At 39.8% G+C, this 24,910-nt stretch overlaps 1 protein-coding gene across 1 annotated transcript in view; it reads left to right on the forward strand.

The window, feature by feature from the left end:
- The window catches only part of SCUBE1 (signal peptide, CUB domain and EGF like domain containing 1), a 183,642-nt gene that overhangs the window by 103,458 nt on the left and 55,274 nt on the right, over positions 1-24,910 (forward strand). The window contains 2 exon segments of the mRNA XM_088525634.1: positions 266-355; positions 18,089-18,205. Of these exon segments, the coding sequence (XP_088381760.1) occupies positions 266-355; positions 18,089-18,205 (207 nt within the window).

The raw sequence follows: 24,910 nt of genomic DNA on the forward strand, positions 1-24,910 counted from the left end.
GTAGGAATTCAGCTTCGTGTACATCGTTAATTACTTGGTAGTTGACCATTCTTCCTCTTCCTGCTGTTTCTTCCTCCTTCCCCCAAACATCCTTTAATTTTTTCCTGGGATCTCAAAGGGAATTAACTCTCTAACGGGGATTTAGTGCTTTCATGCCTTGCTTCTTGGCTTTGGCTGCGCCATACCAAGAAACTGTCTGAGGCAGCGGAAAATTGGGCTTGTGATTAACCAACTGCTCCATGTTTGTCCCTTACTTGTGTTTTAGAGAAGGATGAGGCTGCAATTGAGAGTTCTGAGTACAATGCCACGTCAGTAGCTGATGTGGACAAGCGGGTGAAACGGCGGCTACTTATGGGTAACACTTTTCTTCCACTTCCTTTGTTGTGCTCTCACTTTTGTCTGTGTGTGTGTGGGCGGGAGGTTCTCTTTTGGTCTCGTTGGTTCTCTGATTTTGGTTTGTTTTTTGTTTTGTTTTGTTTTGTTTTGTTTTTCAGTTGATTTCATCTGTGTGGAAAGATCACCAATTTTGTTAAGTTCTCATCTATTGTACAACTTTATTTCTTGGTTTTGAACTTTTTTTTCCTGATGCTGCAGCTTTAATGTTCAACAACTTCTGCATAGAAAGAAGCTTTTGCCATTAACCTTACTTACCTTACCAGCTCCTTCTTACATGTAATTTGTGTGTGTTTGTGTGTATGTGTTGCTCTAGAGTTCCTAAAAAGCCATATTCCAGACTTCCCTTTTGACTTAAAAGTGGATGATGGTGAAATAAAACCATATTCTATTACATATGTGGTATTAAGTGAATAACTGTATTTGGCTGTTTACATATTTGCAGTACTTTTCACTGAAGTGCAAATATTATGACTGGAAATTCATTTATTGGCTTTGTGCTGCTACGCTGGTAACTACTGAGAGATCTTTCCCTAGTGATTAGTGAGCTTCTGTATCTTCTTCTTTCAAGACTAAAGCTCATTTCTCTTGGTGATTGGAGCCTAAGAGTAGAGGGATGAAGAGGTGCATTGAAGATACTGCTTTATCTTCTGCTCTCAGTTAACCCATTGCTCACCTCTGTAATGCTCTTGTTCACATTACATTTATGACCATTAATGAGAATGACCTTCTGGAAAGAAAAACGGTAGAGTGGCTGCATCTCTTCCAGGTTTCTTTTCATGTGATAAAAGGCACAGAGTGGCACAGCTGGCTGAATGAGGCCAGCATTTTGGTGATTTCCAGGTGGCTCGTGGCTCTGTATTTTCCAGTCCCATGCCTTACGCACCACATAGAGTATTTCTATTAGTTTCTAAGCTCGGTGAGCACTACTGAGACATAACCCAATGCCTTCTTATCCAGACAAGAGATTCTGGCAGGATGAGATTCTGCTCCAATCCCTCACATTCCCTATATTTCCTTCCTTAAAAGCAGCCAGTCCCTTGCAGACGTCTTCTGCTAGTCCCCAGCAGGCTCAGTGCCTGACTGGAAGGACTGCTTCTAGAAGACCAGAAGCCTTTGGGTGAGAATTTTATTTAATTGATTGCTAGGTTAATTGCTGCAGTAGGTGGTGACTGTTGTATAGATTTCATGTCACTTGTGTCTTGTCACCCATGATAAACCACAAGCTTAATCACAGGCCAGCAAGCAGTCACCATGTGGCTCATGGCATGGTATCATGACTCTGAAATGGCATTAAGTAATGATGTTGAGGTAAAATATTTTCCCTCCTGTGAGCACCTGGGTATATATTGCCATTTTTCTTTTAGAATATCTATGGTTGTTAATTTAAAATGAGTTTGTAGACCTAGCAAGTGACCTGTATTGATTTGATGTTTAATGATGCACTGTTTAAATTGATTTAAGTTGACAAAAGCTATGAGGCAACTCATCTGGCTTTCTAAACTTTTAACACTTTTAGCTGGATTTCAGTAAGGCCTGTGTTCTCACTGAAAGTCAGGAAAAATGTGTGCAAAGGACCTTTCTTTGAAAATTCAGTCCACAAGGTCTAAATGGTGATTTCGCCCAGCCAATAACTGTGTGTAGAATAAGACTGAGAGGGACTGAGCAACACAGTACACTGCTTTGCTACTTTGCTCTCTGATAAAACTAATTATCCAAATGGAAAATAAGCTCACACTGCCTATGAGAGTCAAGGCAAACAGAATAAAAAAGTTATGATTAGCAACAAGCTTCTTGGGTACTCCAGGTCTGCAAGTCCCAAGCCAACCATAGATTCAAGAAACATGTAGGTTTAGGGAAGACTATAGAAATATGTAGGTTTAGGGAAATAGTTAAGAATCCAGTTTATAAAATCTGTAGTCTTCCTCTTTGTTTCCTCCTGTATTAGTACTCGATCGGCAAAGAGCTGAGAGTTTTCTGGACATACTGTGTTTGAACAAGTGATACCTTAGAAAAACATTAACTAGAGCTGAAAAGAAATGTAATTGGCAAGCGAGATCTGCATGAATGGCTGACTTCTGTTTATCTCTGCTCTGATTCTTGGTGTGGAGAAAATCCAGGCTTGATTTTTTTTTTTTTTTGATAGTGTCTTATTACATTTCCAAAGCTTAGTGGCATTTTCGTGAAATGCCATGTGTCTTCAGATGCTTTCTAAACAGCTGCTTTAGAAAATACTGGAGGGCTCCTCAGGAAACTTTGCTATCAGCTCTTGCAAACAGACCATGATTTTTGACCCTGCTGCAGGCAGCCTTGGTCACTAGAAAAAGTAGCAAACTTCATGTGATTTTAGTATTCTACGGAAAGATCCTTTTGACCACAAGCCCAGAGACAACTGTTTCTAGCCCCACATCATCTACCGCCTGCTATGAAGATTACTGTGATCTTTGTAGCTCTTAGTACAAGAGAAAGCTGTCTTTGCTATGTCAAGGGACTATGAGACTGAAGCTTGCAAGCGACTGCCTCAGGAAGGGAATGCTACCCGATGTGACTGTGTAGCCATTCACCGTGCTACAGCCAGATTGACTCTTTCTGTAGCTCAGACTGCCTCTCCGAGCGGTCTGAACCCCAGTCACAGTGGCATCCTCTGATTTGTGGCTAAGCCTGAAATAGAGAAAAGGGTAAATTCACTCCCTTCTTTCCTGTTAGATGTATTTTTTTTAAGATCTTGTGAGGCAGGCAAGAGCCATGTCTTCTCAGATGATTTGCAAGAAATTTTACTTCAGGCCATTCAAGTAATTCCTAGGAATTTTCATCCTTTCTTTTTAGGCTTACAGCTGTCCTTTAGCTCCCCTGTTCAGGGGAATCTGTGAATGTTGTGGCATGTTACTCATGCTGTTCATTTACATTTCCTTCCCTTTCACCCAAGCCACTGCCATTTTAGAGGAGGAGGGGATGCACCTTGTATTCCAGATGGACTGTAGGCAAAGTTCTGCCATCTGCAGTACTTCTAAGGTGAATTGTAAATTGGACGTTTATTCATAGGAGTTCTGTAAATTAGGAAACATTGCTCATTTGCATGTTCATGTTCCTGCAGAAGTGGACACATCCAAGTACTCAACTTCTCTTCGCACAGGACAGCTTGTACTTGTTTTTAATCTGTAGGGCAAAACCAGTACTTATAAAATGTCTGTCATAACTGGATCATCTTAGTGAAGTTTATTGCATTGCCAAGAGAGGTTGTGGAGTCTCCTTCTCTGGAGATCTTCCAAACCCGCTTGGACGCAGTCCTGTGCCACGTGCTCTAGGTGACCCTTCGTGTGCAGGGGGGTTGGACTAGATGATCTCTAGAGGTCCCTTCCTACCTTAAGCATTCTGTGATTCTATGATTCTACGAGTACAGGCTTTAGCTCTGAAAATTATGTTCCCATCTATTTTGTATGATAAAATATGATTTTTTTCCTAAAAATATTTTCAGTATATTCTCTCAAAGAGATGTCCCTGCTTTCCTTTAATCTTCTTTTGCTCGAGGACTTACCGCCCAAGACTGTTTTTCCTGTCGTAGCATGAGTCTGCCCTGTCTGATAAGATGACGCTTTTCAAATCTTTTTCCATCCAGCCACAGAAACAGTTTGAAACACAGTACATCATGAGGGCCTACCTGAATTACAGCCATTCGATTCCACAGACACAGCTTCAGAAGAAGCCAGTTTCTGCTCAGTCCTTCTAATGCACATACTCTCTTAAGTATTGCATTCGGTACCACATCCTTAGCAATGGAAATTGCTTTTATTCATGTATCCAGTTTCCAAATTTCTTGCTGTTGTAGCAGCCCTGGAGAGAATTCCTAAGCCCATTGGCTCCACAATCCAGGATGGTAAAGTTGAGATATCCATGAATCTAGAGTTCTACTATTATATATATTGCCAATTATCAAATCTTACTGGCTTAGTGTAAGTGTGTTTTTGAGGGCTGTCTTTCACTTGAAAAGGCTGCAGATATTTTACAGAACAACTGTCTGTTGATATCCTAAAGCTCTCTTACACGTAGGGCTTGATACTGTGGATATAAAAATAGGTTTTATATCATCAGCTATGTCACTGAGCTGCCTCCTTACATGTGAACTGCTCATGGAGATGTGACAGGCGATTGAAAATTTCCTCTTTGAGGAGCCGAAGTTGTCTGGTCTTACGTCTTAAGAAGTCCTCATCACCTATAAAATAATTGCAAGTAATGTTTTGTTGTTTGGGAACACTTTAGATCAGTTCTGAGAACTGAGCAGTGTTACGGTTTTGTAAATTGTCTTTAAAAATACAGTCACTTGCTGTGTTTTCAGCATCACAGACCTTAATAGACTGACTGAATCATTAAAGTGCTTCAATGGACCTGTCATTGAAGGAGACTTCAATTATGCGACCCAGATTATATCCACTAGATGTTTCTGGGATCTTACTTTCTAATCAACACTTTTTGCAGATGTGAGCCTGATCCATTTTTTCAGCATGTTTCATTTCCCTCCCTGTGCCTACTTCTCTAGTAGTCAAATGGACCAAGTTCCTTTGGGCTTGGATGCAGCTAACTTCAGAACTACTGCAATAGCTACATTTCCCTCCCTCATCCTGTCCCCCTTTTCCATTCTTTTCATGACCACTGTTATAAGAACCTACTTTGTTAAGAAAATGCTCTTCCTCTTACCCTAGTAGATGAGGACAGTTCCTTCTTTTCTCAAGGACTAAGTTTTACAAAAGTATTTTCCTTACATCAAAGAGGAACAGGGCATGGAGCCTGTCTTGAGCTTAAGGAAGCACAGTAATTTCCTATGCATGTTTAGGGAGAAAATCGCAGTAATACTATCACTGCAGATGTTGTCAGAGCACCTAAGCTCTACACTGAAAGTAGCTCTACTACTCCTTCACAATATGTGTTTCGCTCATCATGAATGAAGCCAGCTCATGGTCTTGTCATTGAACACTGGTTCCTCAGGTCTTCAGTAAATCTATGGCTCTACTTGCACCTCACCCCAGATTCAGGAACGTAGACCACTTTTCTTACCTTGAGGGTGGCTCATGAGATCTTTTCAAACCTTTTTACTTTCAACCAATGTGCTACTATAAGTTGTAGAAATGCTGAAATGCATTCAACTGTCCTGGGCTTTATTATGTACATTGCTTCTGTAGCACAAGGAGTCTTTTAAGGCATTTGGATATATACACCAAAAGTGACCAGCTTTGCCAGACTGGGTTTTGTTATTGTATATACCTATTTTACATCCCAATTCTACCTTCATGACAGTGGCTTACAGGCAGTGCTGTGATCAGTCTGTATTCAGTGATTAAGTTAATATTTTCACTAGTCTTGTATTTTCTCTCACAGTGGCAGGAGTCATTTCACCTCTGCAGATGGCTGTTTTTCCATTTTCAGTAGCCTTCCAGACCATTTATAATGAGTACCCTGTTACCTGCTTGGAGAGCAAGGCATGTTTCCCAGGAAAACCACTTTCAGCCCTGTCCCTTAGCAGAAAAACATGAGCAGTGAAAAATGTAGTCTGAGGATTCCTCATGTAGCTCAAGTGTAGCTTGTGACAAAGAACAGTGTTGCAGGTTCTACAAGACAAAATAATTTCATTTTTTACCTCTTGAAGGTGGACATGCTTTGCAAGCATACATCCACTGTCCATTTAACTCCTGAGGACCTCAAATACTGCAGCAGACAGTCAGACCCAGTGCAGACTGGCAGATCACAAGTGAGTGCACTGGAGAACAGCATCTTCAGGCTGGTCAGGCTCTTCATGCATTCTTGTGACTCCTGAAGCAACGCAGATATACTGGCCAAGGTAACTTGTGTTTATCCTGATCTGGCTGAAGCGGTTTTCTTTTCAGGAAATATTTTGTTTTAGTCTCAGGCGCAGTCTCACAGGCCTTGAACACCTTTTCATTTGAACTGCAAACCCCTCCATGTCCCAGCTAGTTCATTCTCCAGGTTGAAGTGACTGTTTTATCTCTGAGGAGAAACCTCCACAAAAATAGTTACTGCATACATGTAAAAAGCTGAATGCCTAGAGTCTGTGCAGTGCTCAATTAGGTCTTTTACCCATAGAGATTACTCCCCTCAGTGATTTCCTACATCCAAAGCATGCAAGTGTTCTGCTCTAGGCAGGTGAAAATGTACTTGTCATGTATTCCAACCCCATACCTGCTAGAAGAAGCATACAAGGGGGCAAGATTCATCTCACCTCATTTTAGAGATCTAAGATACGTATCATACTCTAAAAACGAGTGCAGAAATGTCAGTAACAGTTTATATTGCAGTATAGTCTGCAGTTAGAGAAGGTGCATCTCCTTATTTTCTCACCAGCTACCACAGCATTTTTAGCTCAATTCCTGCAACAGCATTTTAATAGCATGCTCACATTGTCTACAAAGGAACAATTTTAGCTCATAGCCATGGCTTCCTGCATTTTTCAATAATGGCAAATATTTTAGCATCTATTGCATCAACTACATTGGTAAGAGCGATTCAGAGCTTTGTGGGTGATCCATCTCACCTGAGGTTTATTCATTTGCACCCAAAATTGGTATCCAGCTTTGTGACTATGAATCACACAATCCAGATAATCATTTGTATTGTATTTTCCTCCTAAACCACATACATCAAAAGATTAAGCAAATATATTCACCCTGGATATCAAACTCACTCAGATTTTCATTTGGTTAAGAGCAAATCCTTTCAGAGCACTCTTCACTTAATTACTCCATGGCAGAAATATACCCAGATATAGCAATTTGCACACAAGACCATTCATGGAGGTGGCAGACTGTGTCTTGGCGGTTAATGAGCAGGGGTGGAACCACCAAGTGTGACCAGAACATACTTTCCAAACGTTCAAGAAAGGCTGTCTGGCTGCTATCCCCACTTGCACTTTGTTCACCCAGATGCTTCCAGGCGGTATGCAGCTCTTAGCAGAATAGTCCTCTACTCTCCTTGTTTCTGGAGAATCAAAATCCTCCTTTAGGTAGCTTTCATAGCCTCAGGACTGCAACAGGTAGCCAGTGTGAGCTTCATATTGGCAATGATGAAAGGAGAAAGAAAGGTCATTTACTTGGAGCTGGAATTTCTTCGAGATTTGATGTCCACGTGCCCACTCATATGGTCAAACAGCCTTCTCCCTTCTTCCCCCAAGTGCACTTGGAAATCCTTGGAATTTCAGAGCTGAAAACTGGTGGTGTGGGACACACTGTGGACATTTTCCTGATGTTTTGAGAGCACCCCACTATGTGCTATTAAGACTAAAAAAATCTCATGTTACATGAGAATATGCCCTGTATGAAAGTACATGGGAGTGACAAGTAAAAGCCTTCTGACTCCTCTACTAGATTGCCTTCTTTTTATTTCTGCCTCTCCCAATGACACATTGACATTTTGAGTCTTGTGGTCTTTCTACTGAAGACCAAAGGCAGAGCAATAAGGGGGGTTTATGGCTTATGTTTTGTACGAGTCAATGGAATAAGTGTTCTTGGGGACTTTTTAATCTACTATGCCTCTCTGACCCAAGCTATTGCCTCCAGTCTGTTGTTCTGTTTGGCAGGAATTTCAGGACTTAATCTCTTTGAGTTACTGTTTTCTTTTCAACAGAGACATACAGGTCTTTCTTGTGTACAGGGAAATAGAATTTACAAAATAAACTATGATTACCAGAGTCTGATAATTAATATAATTATCTGCCAGGTGTCAAATAGCTGCAGTAGTGGAGAGATCCAGCGTACATTATTATCACAGTAGAAACCTCCGCTGATATTCTTTCAGGTCTCCAGAGATCTCTCCTCTGATGGTTCACTGTGAATAACTTCTCCGAAGTCAAACCTCAAACTTCTTTCTTGAATTACAGTTTTCTTGAATTATATAAGGCACATGATTACAATGATCGTGTAGTGCAAATGGATTTTCTGGATTTCAGAAGGAGCTGAATTTAGTTCCTTTTCAGCTCCAACAGGAACACTGCTGAACTGTAGATCTTACTTCAGCACTACGTTTTTTGCCTTCCTTTCTTTTTTGTAATCTGGCAAAGAGTGTTCTGGCAAAAGACTTTCTTCTTGAAACTACATTCTTTAGGAAGACTTTTTTTTAATATGGCTTTTGTCTGGAATGATCTTCGGAAATAGGGAGTCAAAGTGTACACAGTGGTCTGGTGAGAACGTTCATTTGGGAGGAAAGAAAAATCACCCTTTCTGGTGATTTACCACTCACATCCCAGGTAAATGTTGGGCTGTCAGACTCTCTCGCTATTGCCTCATGAAGTTGTATTTACCTTGTGACCAGTACTGATAACTGGTAGTCTGATTAGGGCTTGAGATTCTTTAGGTTCAGTAAACATAGAAGAACAGAGATGGGAGCGTGGGTTTCCCACATGCCGTGATCCACAGCCTGAGCATCCGAGCTATTAAAATAGTGTTACAATCTCTGTTTTTCGTTAGAAGATTTCCTAAAGTCTGAGGCAGGTTGGTTGGTTTGTTTGTTTTGTCCAATGTGAGATAAGAATAAATTCTGAAGTCTTGATTTTTGGTTTTCTTTCAAAATGAACTGATAGTTTCCAGGTAATCCTATTCTCAGTTTTCCTGTCTCTAAAACCATGAAGACAGACAAGGTAGTGTTTAAATTTTTAAGTATGCTTCAAAAGCAGTTAAATTCTGTCACAGTTACAGTCTACCAACGCTCTCTTTAAAGCAAGGGAACCTTTTCCATATGTACTTCAGTTCCTGGCTTTGTTGTACTGCATCCTAGGATTGTTTCAAATGACTTAAAATATATCTTATTTCTATAAATGGCACTTATCTGGCTTAGATGTGTGCATCGTCAGAAAGCCAAATGTGCCACTCTATACACATCACAACCGTTTTTTGTTGTTGATTTAGTGAATGAAGCATTTAAAACATGCTATTAAAAGGCATAGTGCCAGGAGGATCTGTAACTTGGTTGCTAGCTGTGAAATCAAGACCCTGCTTTAATTCTTTCTGTCAGTTTTACTTTACTATATGAAATTATAGAAAGTAAGTGGAAGGGATTCCTGAGGTCATTCATCCATTCTCTCTCTCCCAAGGGCAGATCCTTTCATCTTGAGTTATCATCACTTTTATCCATTGAGTTAGTGGATGGTGTGCAGTTTCCTGTAAAAATCCCTTTTCTTCATTTCTTTGCAAATGATAAAGACCCGAACCTTCTCCAGAATTCCTAGCACTACCTTCCATTGTTTTGCTTTTTCATTTTAGATCAAAGGATTTGTCCCAGCTCAGGAGATAATGCTGCTTAGCAGTGTTCAGCGTATTTCAGTTTTTCTTAAATGTGGCTTCTCAGTTGCAACACAATCACAACTAGCAGTACAACATTTAAGGAGTCAGACTTAGATTATTATAAAATGCCTGATCCAATCTTTTGATTGCAGTTCCCTGCATTGTTCCCTTGTAAGGAATAGAGCGTTTCTAGAATGAAAACCGCAGGACTCGCAGTTCACTGCAGGTTTCACCTAGTCATTTCTTCACACATTCACTGCACGGCAGTGCAGAATTCTCATCCTATTTTCATGCAAATAATATTCCACCAATCATAGAATTGCAGGGAAGTGGGGAGACAAGCATAACGGAGAGAATGTTCCTTCTGTCTCACCTTTTTCACTGCCTGAGTAGGAAGCTCATTCAATTTCTCCTCCTTTTTGTTCACAGCTATTTGTTTCTTTCATTATACTCTTCTGAATGCTCTTTCCCTCTCCTTTCAGCATCACAGAGCATAATTTGCATGAGAATAACATAGTTGTATCTTAACTGAAAATTCAAATATTTTAGTTGTGTGTTTAAGTTTCTCCTTCTGTTTGTTGCCTTGTGGGTTCCTCCCTGCTCCCTGCTCTCACACCAGATATTCCATGCACTGACACTTGCAAGTCCTTTTATGGATGGCAGCAGCAGTTTTAGGATGTGCCACTGCATTGCTACTTACTCTGTATCCTTCCTCTTATTTAAAAGCAAGCTCAACTGAGTAATGAACAGAATTTTTCCAAACAAATTCACCTTTCCTGAGTTAGGTGCTAATCTCTCCCATTTTTTACACTTTTGTATTTTGCGTCAGTGCATTTCTGGTTAAAATAGGAGTGGTATTTTGGTTTGGCCTTTTGACCAGTCTCTATTTTCAAGCATGTTCATACAGGTGATGAACAGGCAGTCAGTGATAACACACTGTAAAACCATTTCCGTAAGATTCCCCTACTTAACATAAATGTTAAGAGGAGGGATTTACCTATACAAGGACCCAGCAAACCTGAGGGTATCTAAAGAGCTCTGTTTGGTGGAGATTATCCACCATTCACTCCAGGCTGCAATATCAACCTAGAGTGAACACATGAGACGTCAATACAGGCTACCGCTAAGCCAGACTGAGCACAAAGCTTTCTGTGGGGAAAAAAGGGAGTGGATTACAAGTTCTGAGCTAACTCGATTTGAAGTTACTCTTTTACGTTAAAACCTATGAATGAATTTAGTGTTTTTGAAAATGAAGGAGCAAATCATACTCCACTGAGCAGGACCTACTGTTGGCGGGTCTGTGCCTGACTCTATCACAGAATTGCTCTAGTGTCTCATAGCCCTGGCTAGCAGTGCAGTGACTGCTCTTCCTGAGAGAAAGAGACTCTACAGGATGATGAAGTAAGTAAAATATAATGAAGTAAATAAAATTGTGTGAAATATATGAGTAGTAGGACTAAAGTAACCAAGCAAGTTCACTATTCCTCACAATCTACCCTTGAGTTGACTTTGGGAATTTGATCTCTGCACAACCCATCTATATCTTTTACTATCAACTTGTGTTTCTATACCAAAGTTATTTTAGTATCATACTATTTCATTTAATAACTGATTCTTAACTTTGACTTAATAGTGCACACAATGTACAGTGCACAGTGATTATTGGTATCGGTCTATGTGAAGTCTCCAGACTGCAACAGTGATACAATTACTCAACTCCTGGCAGTTTCCTTTGAAAACTTACATGGGGAAAAAAAAAAAAAAAAGTTTAAGTTGCAGATAGTACACACTGACATCCTATGCTGTATTCAAGACTGATCCTGCAATTCGACTTTTGCTGAGATACATTGCAAAATCTTTTGCCTATCAGTACAGCACATAGAACAAATGAGAAGAGAGTAGCAACTCTGTGAGAGCTATCTAGCATCACTGATGAATAAACAGGACTTTTCTCTGCTTTTTTGTACTCTTTCTGTACTCTTACTTAGAGATTGCCAAGCATTTGGCTTTATTTCAAAATTATCTTTAATCTTTCCTCACTTACCCAAATATCACAGAATCACAAAATGGTTGAGGTTGGAAGGGACCTCTGGAGATATATGCTCTACCCCCTGCTCAAGCTGGGTCACCTAAAGCACATTGCACTGGATTACATCCAGGTGGGTTTTGAATAGCTCCAGAGAAGGAGAGCCTACCACCTCTCTGGGCAATTGGTTCCAGTGCTCTGTGACTTTCGCCTCAAGAGGCTTTTCATCAAATTCAGGCTGAAATTCCTGTGTTTCAGTTTGTGGCATTGCTTCTTGTCCTGTCACTGGCCACCGCTGTAAAGAGTCTGGCTCCATCCTCTTGACACTCTCCCTTAAGGTATCTGTGCACACTGATAAGATTCCCTCAACCCTCTCTTTTTTAAGCTAAAGAGGACCAGATTTCTCAGCCTCTTCTCATTGGAGAGATGCTCCAGTCCCCTCAACATCTTTGTAGCCCCTCGCTAGGCTCTCTCCAGGACCTCCACATCCCTCTTGTACTGGGGAGTCCAGCACTGGACCCAGCACTCCAGAGGGGGCCTTGCCAGGGCTGAGCAGAGGGCAGGATCACCTCCCTCAGCCTGCTGGCACCTCTCTTCCTAACACAGCCTAGGGACCATTGGCCTTCTTGGCCACAAGGGCCCATTGCTGGCCCTCATTAAGAAAAAGTGTTTTAAAATTATACCTCACATTAGCACTGGCTGAGAGGGAGAGTGCTGTAAATCTGAAATTCAGCTTATAGCCTTTAGCTTTCAGCCTCACCAGCACTGATTTGTTCATGTGTCTGAGCCCTGAATGTAAGATAATCATACTGAGTATAAGACACTGTGCTCAGACGAGGCTGCTGAGCACATCTTCTACAAAATTAAGACCATGTATAGACATAGATAGGATTAGACTCTGAATATTATTTTCCTGGTAGCTGTGACCTGACTGATAGGATCTGATAGCCAATCTAAGTTCACAGCTCCAGAGTGCTCCGTCATAAATTGCTCCTTCCTGACATAAAAATTAGCTCTGAATAAGCTCTTCCAGTGCAGTACAGGTGTTGGGAGCAGAGCCTGAGCACCTGGTGTTTTGCTGACCCCATGAGCTTTAGGCTGCTGCAAGCTACCACCAATTGAAGGAGGGCTGTTGAACTGCTAGCTTGCCCTAACTTGCACTAGTGTCAGTGTTGATATTGGCCAATCATAGGAAATATGTATGGGGAACAAGCATTTTTCTCCCTTCATCTCTTCCTTTCAGATGTCCTTTCTTCTCACCATGTCATCCTAAAGCATTTACGAAAGTTTGACAAACTTTCAGGAAAAAAAAGTTTAGAGGGATTCCTATCTCTCCTACTCCCTCTTGTCTTAAAGTCAGGCGTTATTCACATCTGTGTTTTTAGATGGCATTAAACACATCAATGGCCTTTAAATCTGAGAATCAGTACAAGAAAACCCATCTTTCCAACAGCAGTTACCTTCAAAACCTGTTAATTACTAGCTGAAGCAAGAGAAGACGCATGAACTGTACTTTTTGCAGTGTGTCTCACCTGCAATGGATCTCACTTTCTTTGGAGTTTGATGTTATAAACCTAAAATATGGCCGATCCTAATCATTTATCACTACAGGAAGTTCAGTGTGACCTTCTACTCTCACTCAGAGGAGAAGGCAATAATTAGCTGTACATTATTTTTTTTCATTTTCTCTTCCTAGAAAACCCCCTTTGGAAGGAACTGCCATTAACTGTCCCATCTCTCACTATCTTTCTTTAAGAAAGATGATCAAGACAAAGCAGTGACTTGAACATAGGTTGTGACTTTAGTGGCTTGCCTCTCCCTTTTTATTTGATACTGTGTATGGTTTCTTCTCTTTTGACTTCAGATGGCCATTTTTGGTCTTCCTTTAAAGGTTCTTTGCATGTTTATGTGAGAACATTACCAAAAATATCTCCTTCACTTTGGAGTTGATCTCCAGCCTTTCCAGTCATACTTTCATGATCAACAGATGGAAAATAAATAAGGCCTCTGGATCCTGATGACTGGAGACTCCTGCTGGGTTAACAGCACTTTTGGAAAAGATGGAACCACCTCTCCACATCCCCAGAAGAAACACCTTGCTGCTAAACATCTTGCTCTTCTTTAGTGCCTTGTGCCTGAGCACATGTGCTCCTCGTGGTGAAGAGCTGTGGGTGGATGAGGCAGAGGACACGGATGATGCTCATCGCAAGAGCAGTGCTTCACTACACAGCCCTTCCCTGGGTTCCTTGTTCTGCTCAGCGTGTAGCAGCAGACGTCTGCCCAGCGCAAATACGCTGCAGTGCCAGGGGACCCAAGGGCTTTTTGTGACTGCCCTCAGACACAGCTTTCTAGTGGGGTGGAGAAGATGATGCCTTTTGTGTGCAGACAGGCAGCTTGCCTCTTTCTGAAATTTGGAAGATAAAAAAAACCCCTGGAATTTAATCAATCCCTTCCTTATTTGTCTGTCACACCAAAGAGATTATTTTGCTTTAGTCTCTTGAGGAACATGACTGAGCTCTTTGTTTCTTCTCCGCATTGTTTCTTCTCCACATTGTTTCTTCTACCAATGTACGACATCCTTAATTTTCAAACTCGTCTTATCTTGTTAGAGTATCTTCTTTAAATTTGATGTCGTCTTAAGGAAAATTTTATCATGCTAAACAGCATGACAAAGGTTGATTGAGACTGGGAAAACAGTTTTACATACAGGTACATGTACACATTGCAGAGTTTATAGGGTTATCTTTTAAGTAGAACATAGTTGAAATGAACCCAAAATGACTGACTTTGATTAAGGAAAAAAGAAAATAGGAAAGAAATGCAAACCTGCCTGTTAGATAAAGATTTTTCTTACAAAACTCTTTGCATTATTGTGTTAATTTATAGGAGAGCTAGAGTGGATGGAGAGGATGAAATTCTCTTATCCCTGTAAACAGCTAAATTTTAAGAGAAAATAAATATGATCAGAAAAATAAAATATAGCAAGAGGAAGAAGGTGTGAAAATTCTCTTATAATAGTTTATTTTTATTATTATGGCGAACCATAAAATGGTATTTTAGATTTCTAGAGTATGTGTTCTGATGAATTTCAAAAAAAATCATATGTAATGTATACAATATAATAATGTAACAATATTTTACATCAGGAAACCAAAATAGAACAAAATTCCTCGAGCTGTTCAGTGCAAGTAATTTTCCAAGCGTGTCACAATGGCTTTTGGAAAGTTAGGGAAGAAATTTAGGTCTCCATGGTACAGTTTATGGAACAAGAGCTTTTCATCTTGGGAATATGAATGTACCAGACTTCAAAGAGATGCTTAAATATTATGCTGCGTTTGCTCTTGATTTTGAAGTGCTACTTGCTGTGACCATGAGACTTCCCTTCTCCCTCTTCCCTTCCCTTATGAGAAAAAGGAAGTAAAGCGGAACTCAGATTCTTTAGTCCCCATAGGGTATGTGAACTAGTTTTCATTGAATCCTAAAATCATGTATGTTGGAAGAGACCTCTGCAGATCTGGTCCAACCTCTTGCTCAAAGAAATAAGTGATTTCTGCTGTTTATCTGAGGTGTAAAACTTAAATTTTGCTTTGAAACATACACTAAAGTGTGATAATAGTGAGTCAAAGACCGGTTTGAAGCCATTCCCAACAGAAACACCAGTGGTGGTGCACATCAGGTTGTGCTGCATATAGACCTCAACAGTTCTATGTGATGTAGCTTGTGATACCTCCTTCCCACATTCTGCTTTCCACATTTGCTTTCCTTTACCATTTTTTTTTCTCATGACCTTGAGTTTAAGGAATTTAATCAATACATCTCTGTGGTTATCCAAGATGTTAAAGGTAGGGTCAGATGTCCTCTTGCTTGTTTGAGTCTTCATTCTGTTAGAGCTGGTCATGTATTTAGTCAGAGTCACCAGAAAAGTTGAAGGGTGTTTTTCGTTTTCAGTTTGTTTTACTAAATCTCTGTGAAAATAAGGAAAGCTGGCTTGATTCCCTCTATTTATACATAGAAATAACTCTTGTTCACTGAATGACCCTTACCCTATAGATCCAGTCATCCATACCATGGGAAAAAAAAATGTTGTGTCTATTCATTTGCACTGGATGTCATCCAGAAAGCAGAAGTATTAGTGCTTAAGTAATGTTCATCTCATGGTGATGAACTGCAATAAAGAGCTCTTCATCTGCCATAGTAAATCTGCTGAAACTTCTTCCTTTCTCCGAAACAGAAAATCATTCGGTATTTTGGCCTACGAGGGCACAAACACACACATTCACATGCAAATAGAAATGCCAGCATTGTAATTTATAGAAGAATTCTTCAAACAGTAGTGTCAACATTTAAACCTATAAAAAAAAGGCCTTCCCAGGGGAATTAAATAAAATCAGAGCTATATTGCTAAAGCAGTTAGGTTCAGATCCTGCAAGTTTTACTCACCTAAATGGTCTGTACTCATGCAGAATGGCCCTTCAATTTTGTTGATTACATAGGTGAGCAAGAACTTCCTCTGAAGATAAGGAGCTGCAGCATCAGCTACATTTAAAAAAATCTGTCTCCTAAGGACCTGTCAGTCTATTTTTCAGCTGTGCTTGCTAGTGATTATATACAAATACATTTGCATATTGGTTACATTTTTATAAGATGTTAGCATATGGCATATACAAGCATGTGGTATGAAAGAGTTCAAAATGTATCTAGTAAAGTGTGTGTATATGTATATGGATGGGAATGCTCTGTCCCATGTTATTAATGCCTATTTCCCTGTCCCACAGCCCCTTGCTTTCAGTCTTTGTGTCAGTGCCAGCAGCATATTCCCAAACTGATAGAGAGGTTTGTGCCAGTGCAAAAAAAAAGAAATAACAGTTAAACTCTTTTTGCTTCTTTTTAAGCAATGGTGTCTCTATGACCCCACAAAGGGCCAACGTAAGTGCACCTTGAGTGCTTGAGCAGAGGCTACATTAAAATAACAACCCTTAAGCACTAGTTCTTTTAAAGTTGGAGCTGTTTCTGTGCCATGTACATGATTTTTGGAGACTGCCCTATTCCATGGCACTTCCTCATTAGCATGTCCCATAGCTTATTGTCACCCCCTGGCCACTGAGCACCATTGTGCCCCAGCCCGTGAATATTCAGCACCAGGAGCCTGTAAATCTGAGTCAGGAATGACAAAGCCTCTTTGAGGCGAGTCAGGAGGAGGTGAGCTGAGCTGAATAATGGCAGGCCTCGGGAGGGGGGGATTTCGATTGAATCAGGGCTATGGCAGCTAGGAAAGATATTATTAAAAGGACTCACTCTCTAAAACAACTATTTTTTTCAAATAAATGCACCATTTTAGCTTGCATGCTCAATTGGCATCCTTATATCCACTCTGTTGCCTGGATCTGAGGAAAATTGGTCCTTGCGTTTGGCTTTTATCCATGCTACAGATTTGTGTGTGTGTTTGTATGTGTTTGTACGTGTAAGGTGTGCATGTGTGCACATGCAAGTAACTGTAAATAACAGTGATGAGGGAGGGAGTTTTGCTTTTTTTTAATGAAGTTGAAGATTTTTTTTTTTAATGGAGTGGTACCTAGTAGTCATTGCCTGCTATTGTGGAAGCTAAGAAGTATTGCAGCTTTCTCTTGCCTGTGTTTGCCCAGCCACCATTCTCCGTACTACAAGCACTGGGAAATTTCAATGACACAGCTTGGAATGGGTTCAGTGACCTCAATTATGCCCTCCCACCCACTCCAAACTCCTTTCAATTTGCAAAAAGCTTTAAGTGGACAAAACCCAGATGCCTTTTGCTTGTAGTTCAGTAAGAACAGATTGGGCATGTAGATTCTTGTCAAAGTGATGTATGTAGTTCATTTTCCATTAACTCTTTCTTAACTAAAGATTTTAAATTCTTGATTCTGAGGCTAGCACTCTGCTCTGCTTTCTACTGTTTTTTAAAGTTCATTATGCCTCATACAGCATCATTTAAAAAAATGAACCTTAAAAAGCCTTGGCTAGACACTGGCAGATACAAAACAGACTGTATGTTCGGTTCTGCTTTTAAAGCCAATGCTCTTTTTTTTTCCTTTTTAAACATGCTTCATATATAATAACCCATCCTATTGTCTAAGACAGTTCAAAAGCACTGACTAAATAGATAGCTCAAAAGCACTGCACACGCGCATTTTGGGGGACAAAGAAATAATGGCTGGTGGAAATGATTTACTAGCCAAAACAAGAAACGTGGGCCCTGATGACCTTGCGAGCTTGCTTGATTTGGCTTGCTTAAACTTAGACTGCTTTTGTCATGTGGTAATATTGCCCCAAAGCGCTGGCGCCCTTCCCCCCGGACATTTCATTACACTCCCTTTCTCCCTCTCCCTCTCTGCCTTTCTCTCTCATTCTGCAGAAACATGTGCTGTCAATAACGGAGGCTGTGATCGGACTTGCAAGGACACCGCGACAGGGGTACGGTGCAGTTGCCCGGTTGGATTTACCCTGCAGCCTGATGGGAAAACGTGCAAAGGTCAGCAGCTTCTGTTTGCTTTGCAATGCATCACTTGCCTTCAGCAGTCCTGGTACGAGATGGAAATATTCAGATATTTAATCAATACTTTGAGTTAAGGCCATTACTGACAGAGTGATTGCAATGGAGTTCATTTGCTTTCTCCTTCCCTAGATTTTTCTGTGTTTACTTATTTTAATCATTTTACTCTGCATTCATTAGGGGGTTTATTGCCTCAAATAAATTAGATACAGAGGTCAAACTGTTTCAAACTGACCAGAGGTTGGAAAAAAAAAATCTTCAGGGCTGCAAAACACCTTCCGGTTTCAGAGAATAGCGTGAGACCTTTGTAGAACTTGAGGCATAGCATGGTGTCTGAAGTTGTACTTTCAAAAAGCAACTTTAAAAGCTTAACCAGGACTTTTTTTTTAACCCACAGACAATCAAGTTATCATTAAGTGAGGCTGAGAAAAAGTAGCAGAGGTATTGCTCAAAAAAAAAAAAGTCAGAAAACTACAAATAAGTCATTGTCCACATCCAGCTGTTCAAACTGTCAAAGGTAGCCTGTCAGAAAGGAAAAGCCAAAGCTAGTCCATTTTTCTGTTTTGATATTGATTTCTTCTCAGCTTCTTGATATGGATTTGCAGACAGACATCCAAGAGGACATGGCCTATATATTGCTGTTACATACAACACTCTTTTGGCAATCAGTGATTTAGCATAAGTTGCCCTAACTTACTAAGAAACTATATTTGGGCCATTTTCTTCAAAGTAATCCAAAATGTCAGAATGTCTCCAGCCCATGACTTGATGTTACCTAAAATAGTAAAACCCACAAAAATAAATGGAAAATGTGTGGTTTCCCCTTGCTCCAGGCTGAAAAGTCCGAGTGCTTGAGCATGTTCCTGTTAGTATTTATAGAAATAACAGTCCATTTGTCTGTGTATTTGAAAATAAAACATTTAAACTGCCACAGCACACAATGTTAGTTAGGGTGAGCACACATCAAAAATCAGCCATTTTAGTTCAAGCCACATAAAAATAAATCGTCATTTTTATATTCAAACTAGCTAAGCTGTAGTGGAGGAGAAACACTGATTCCACTAGGCATTTAAAAAGGCAGCATTTTAATACTGTAATGTACACCTAGACTTCATCATAATGCTTCTTATTGAAACTACATCATGAAAATATGATTAATTCTAAATTTAGGTTGCTTCCATTCAGAGGCTGGGTCATAGAGCTAACATGAAACAATATTTATATAATGATCAAGTCTATAATTAGCACTGCAGACAAAATGAAATGTCCAAACCAAATACCTTAGTTCTAAGCTCTGTTGCTTTTTTTTTTTATGAGATTAAAATATAAGAGACAGTATCCTTGTTATTTATGATGTTGCAGATTTTTTTTTTTCTCTCTTAAGATAAATAGTAACTGGAAATTCACTTGCTTTGTGGAACAGACCCATTAGGTCATTTCTTTTGACCTCTATTAAAATTTTTAAAACACTCATCCGCATAAAACAGTAAAATATGTTTGTATTTAAATTAACTGAAAATAAGATTTATCTATTGTACTGGGAGACTGCACACTCTCGCAGGGCACTATTGCACTGTGAGATTTCTGGCCTGGATTCTGCTTCCCTGGTCATCAGTGAAGCTTCTTCTATAGATTATAAGGCAATTCTAAGTCAAAACTGTTCTCTAAGATTTACATCTTCTGTGGGTCAAAGGGAGCATTTCTGTGGAGTAACACTGGTGCCTTCTCTACTCCTCTTCCTCATAGGTAGATTTGGCAAAAGACTGAGGTGGGAAGTTCAATGTTCCTTCCGCCGTGTTGTATAGAAATAAAAAGAAAAGAGCAAATTTCTTATTTTCCCCTTCATTTTTTTTTCTTTTTCTTTACTCTCCATGAGTTGACTGGAGATCAGTTTTTTATACATGCAGTTCATTGTTCTCTTTATTTGTAATAATTATGTTCTGCATGGTGTTAGAGATGGGTTATCCATTGAGTGTCCTTTAAAGCATCTTCAGGGACCATGCATTTTGTGGTAGACTTTCCAAGTCTATCCAAAATCGCAGTATCTTCAAGGGAGGTTTTTTGCAGAAGCAATATTTTGAGAGCATCTGTATTTCTAAGCTTGGGAGAAAGATATATCCCTATATGTAAATAAAATACAGAGACAGAGCATGCAAGAAAAGCTGAGAAAAAATGGAGGGATAATCAATGTATTAACTAAAAAATGCAATTGTGGGTTGAGTGAAATGATTAATATGTTTAGCTTAAAGTTAGCAAGTAATGTTGACCAAAAACAATGTTTTGATTGGAAAGTCTGTGATTTTTAGTCCATTTTGGCATGGCATTCCCTATGGCTTTTTAAATAGTACAGCTACTATTTGAAATTATGTTGCTGCTAAGATTCGGGTGTTTAAATAAGACCCAGAGAAGCATCTGAACTGCTGAATCCTCCAAGGTCGACATTGTGCAATTTATTCATACATAATTTTATAAATAGACAGTTTTATCTCATTTGTAGCTGATTTCTTCAACAGATCACTTCTGTGGAAACCTAATGCTCCTTCATTAATTTTTATTAGTGCATCAGATAAATTAAAGGACTTATTTATTTTTAATGAAACAAAAGTATGATTTTTCAATGTAATAAAAATTCCTATATTGCTCTGTTCAAAACTCAAGACTAGTCTGTTAGGCAGTGTACATGCATATAAAAGTTTTACTATCCAAAATAGTAATAAGGTCAGTGATGTTTTTTAAGTAATTTGGAAGTTCATTAACTGTTTAGTATTGAAGAAAATAAGTATGCGTATAAAAGATGTTTTTTCAAAGAAAGAGTATATGCAAACATGTTTTATTTGCCAAAAGATGGTAAAAAAAACTCTCTAAATATCAGTAGTTGTTCTACACTTTATTTGCAATACCATAATTCATATTTAATTGCTGTATTGTAAAAGCTGGGATGGATTCAAATGACAGAGTATAACATGGAGTTGGGACTGAGATTCTAATGTTTCTGCTGGCCCTCTCCCAATATATCAGAAAGTGGAAAGTGCAGGGAAGCAAGTTACATGCAATATAAGAGATCAACCCTCAGCAGTTTTGTGCAACAACCTCTTTCACAGACGCTATGGGAAATGGAGCTTATCATGAGGCAGAAAATCAGACTCCTTTTGGTCATGCAGAGTGCAGTTAGGAGTTTAGTACATTGCAATAAATTAGAAGAAAGATTCTTGTGGAGAAAGTATGAGTATGTGATACACATACAGGTAACCTGGGTCTCTAATAGGAAGGCTATTGTAGAGGAAGGCAGCTTTGATTTCTGTGGCCTAAACAGCATGACTTGAAAAATCTTTTTGTCTCTGATTTTTTCTCTCCTGTGTGATCTTGCACTGAAATAAGAGAAGTGTTGTCAGTGGGGTAGTTAGGGGGACCTTCAGCGGAGTTAACAGTGGCTGAGATACAGATTCACTCAGCTTTATCCTTTCCACTTCGAAAGTCAGTTTGCAGCCCAAGTCAAAACTCTCAGCTGCCTTGGTGTCCACTGGAAAAATGCTCCATATTTCCCTTCACCTTTCTTATCAGCCGTAGACTATATCTCTTAAGAAGTCAAACCATGAAGGTCTTCATCAGAAGTTAACAGGAGACCCCTGCCAGACAGAACTTTGCAATGTCCCCTAGATGTTTTGTAATAATTAGGTAGTATTATTTCATATGTAAGCTTGATAGGGGCATTTTGAGGAGGCAGAAGGGCAGAACTATTTCCCGTGTGCAAATCCATCCTTGTCGCATCCAGGTGATCCCATGGACGTGTGCTTGGGAGGCAGAAAAGTCCCTGCACGTCTAAAGAGGGGCATTTTATTTACCGTCCTATACTAAGAGCTCTTCTTAGTCCTCGGGCACACTGTTTAACCAGAGCGGTGTTACACTGGGGTTATGTGACTGGGTGCTGTTTGGGCAAACATTTCTTCTTCCCGCTGTCTCATTGCCATGGTTACCCTGCACTGTGGGGCACTCGCCGCTTCCTCGGGGCAGCCCCAGCCCCGTGCATGCAGATGCAGCAGAGAAATGTGGCACTCGGGTGCCAAAATACTTGACTCTGCGGCAGCGGGAGCATCAGAAATGCCTTGGCCATGGAGGACTTGTCCGCAAACTCTGCTCTGCAGCTTTCCTTCCCTTTAGGAAATCTAGAAATGAAGAGCAGGAGCGTAGGCACAAATGTGTTCAGAGGTCTAAAGCAAAGTTTATTTAAGTAAAGGGATTTTTTGCACTGCTTTTATTAGGTAGCAATAAATAATAGTAATTGCCTTTTTGATCATTCTTTCATTTCAGGCTATTATGTCAAGAGAATGCATGCTGAATTATTTTTGATAGAGACTTCAATTTTGTAAAAGGAATTGTTTCCATGAGAAAACTACTTTGATGCAGAATGAGTTTCAATTAAGCAATATATGCCATGTTTTGTTAATCTGAACTGAAAGGTCTCATTAAATTGAACGTGTAATGTTAATGCTTGACATCAGTGTGGTATGAAAATACGACTCCAATGTTGAAGGCTTTCCTCTCTTTTCATTCAGAACTAACATTAAGTGAAAAGCTCACAGTGAACAGTTTAGCTGGCCAATTTTGCTTCATTTCCTGGCTACAGAATATATGTGAACAGTTATGATTTCCTCCATCATTTCATTAGTCAAAATTACTTAAAATTTGCTTTAGGTTTTTTCTCTAAATTGGATTAAATTGATTAAAGCTTCTAGAATGGCATCCTGTCAGTTTTGATCAATTTGTACAAAAATGAAAATGTTTCCTCTTTGTTGGCAGGGAGCACTAGGAAGAGTGTAGATGTTTTTTGCCTGTATTAAGGTAAAGTTGTTAATTCAGTACATCAGATAGCAACTTGCTTGAGTTAAGAGACCGGCTTTGTTTGACTGTGATTGGATAAGTTTTGTGGTAATGTATTTTTTTCTCTGATTGACTGAATATGCGCATTTTTGCATGGCGGATGAGTAATTGCCTATGCTGAGCTAAGGTCTTGACTCAATGTTGACATGTTTTATACATGTTTTATATCCCCATGCAAGATAACCTGGGCAGGGTATAGCCTTGTGCAAGATAATCTGTGTAAAACATACATATCAGTCAGGTTTACACCAAAGCAGATGGAACTTGAGTGGCACACAGGACCCCACTTTTGGCATCATATAGGTTGATTTCTTACAGAAGGTTCTTCATTTTTTGATTACGCCAGACATCATTTGACCAGCAGTATATATGACTTAAATCTCAGACCCCTCTTGAATTTATTCATATGCATCCACATTTTAAATGCTAAGGAGTTTAGATGATCTCCTCTCCAAAGCTCCCAAGGTTGCTTATAGAGGCAATTCTGTAAGCAGAGCCGGGCCTGTTCCTCCCTGAGATTTGCCATGTGCTTTCTGTGCTCTCCCACTAGCACCGTCCCCTAGTGATCCTCTAATGCTGCATGCAGGGAACAGGAGTTGCTGCCTGTCCTACCTTACATACATACATACAAACATGGCATATAACACTAGTGTCAATAGATATCCACATTGCAAGAGCAGCTCTTGGGAGTTACAGGAAGTTTTTTTTCAGATAACTTTTCTCTAGCAGATCAGACTGTTTTGTTTTTCACACATGTGAAGATGTCAGTTTAGCCTTCTCCACACTGGACCCACGCTGTTTTCCAGGAACATTAAAAAATGTAAAACAGCTCTTACCATTTTCCAGTGTTTGCTTCAGCAGGAAATAACATACATGCAAATGGCCTGGACAACTAAATTCAGGTGGAATAGGTAGCTGGCAGTCATCACTTCCACTGCAGTCCAATTCTTGTGGCACCAGCATAAATGTCAGTCCCAAGATTACAAGTAGTGGTGAGTCTTTTAAAAGAGCCCTCCAGCAAAGCCCAAAAGGGCACAGACCTGCTTGGCTGATTCCATTTTCTTCTGACACCTCTCAGGAATTGCAGCACCTGAAATGGCCATTTACTTTTGTGGCAGATCTTTTAGATAATGTATGTAATTAATACATCAGTTATATTATTGCTTTTAACAGTGATTCATACAATGCTGCTTGGTGTCAGAGTAATTTGGTGTAAAACAGATTAAACATTGCTAATGTTCTGCTGATAGGTCGCCTTGTAGTCATAGTCTGGCTTAGAAAGTGTCATCTGGAAATCTTTCCTTTGCCCTACTGGCAGTCAAAGCTACAGTGCTGTCTAGTGACGGTAGCTTTTCTTTTAAGCTACTAAGTAGCTTCTCCTTGCTTGCTGTGCATAAACAAAGCTCTCTGCTTGGATTGCTCTGGGATATCACAGATATCTGGGAAATCCCAGAGCAATAGTATGCGTGTTCCTCAGAGTCTGTGAAAAGTAACTAAGGGAAAGATAGGATTCCCCTCAGTAGGCTTAAATTTACTATTTTGGTAACAAATACAAATCTTCGCAAATGGAAGCAGATTGAGTTACACAGAATGGTTAGAAGCTGCCCTGAGCAGATAGAGCATTTTAACTAAGATTTCCATAAGTCATGTGAACTTTTCAGGTGCATGGCCAGATACTCTTCAGACTATTTAGAACCTCTGAAATCAAGGCAGTGCAAGTTAGTATTTCCTCTAAAAATACAGGTTGTCATCTTCAGATGCTGTCCCATCTTCCATACATTCATTCTCAGCATGCTTCAACTTTGA

This window comes from Tinamus guttatus, unplaced genomic scaffold, assembly GCF_059628265.1.
Source record: "Tinamus guttatus ecotype Peru unplaced genomic scaffold, ASM5962826v1 Tinamus_guttatus_pri_ptg000229l, whole genome shotgun sequence".
In the NCBI taxonomy this organism is placed as follows: Eukaryota; Metazoa; Chordata; class Aves; order Tinamiformes; family Tinamidae; genus Tinamus; species Tinamus guttatus.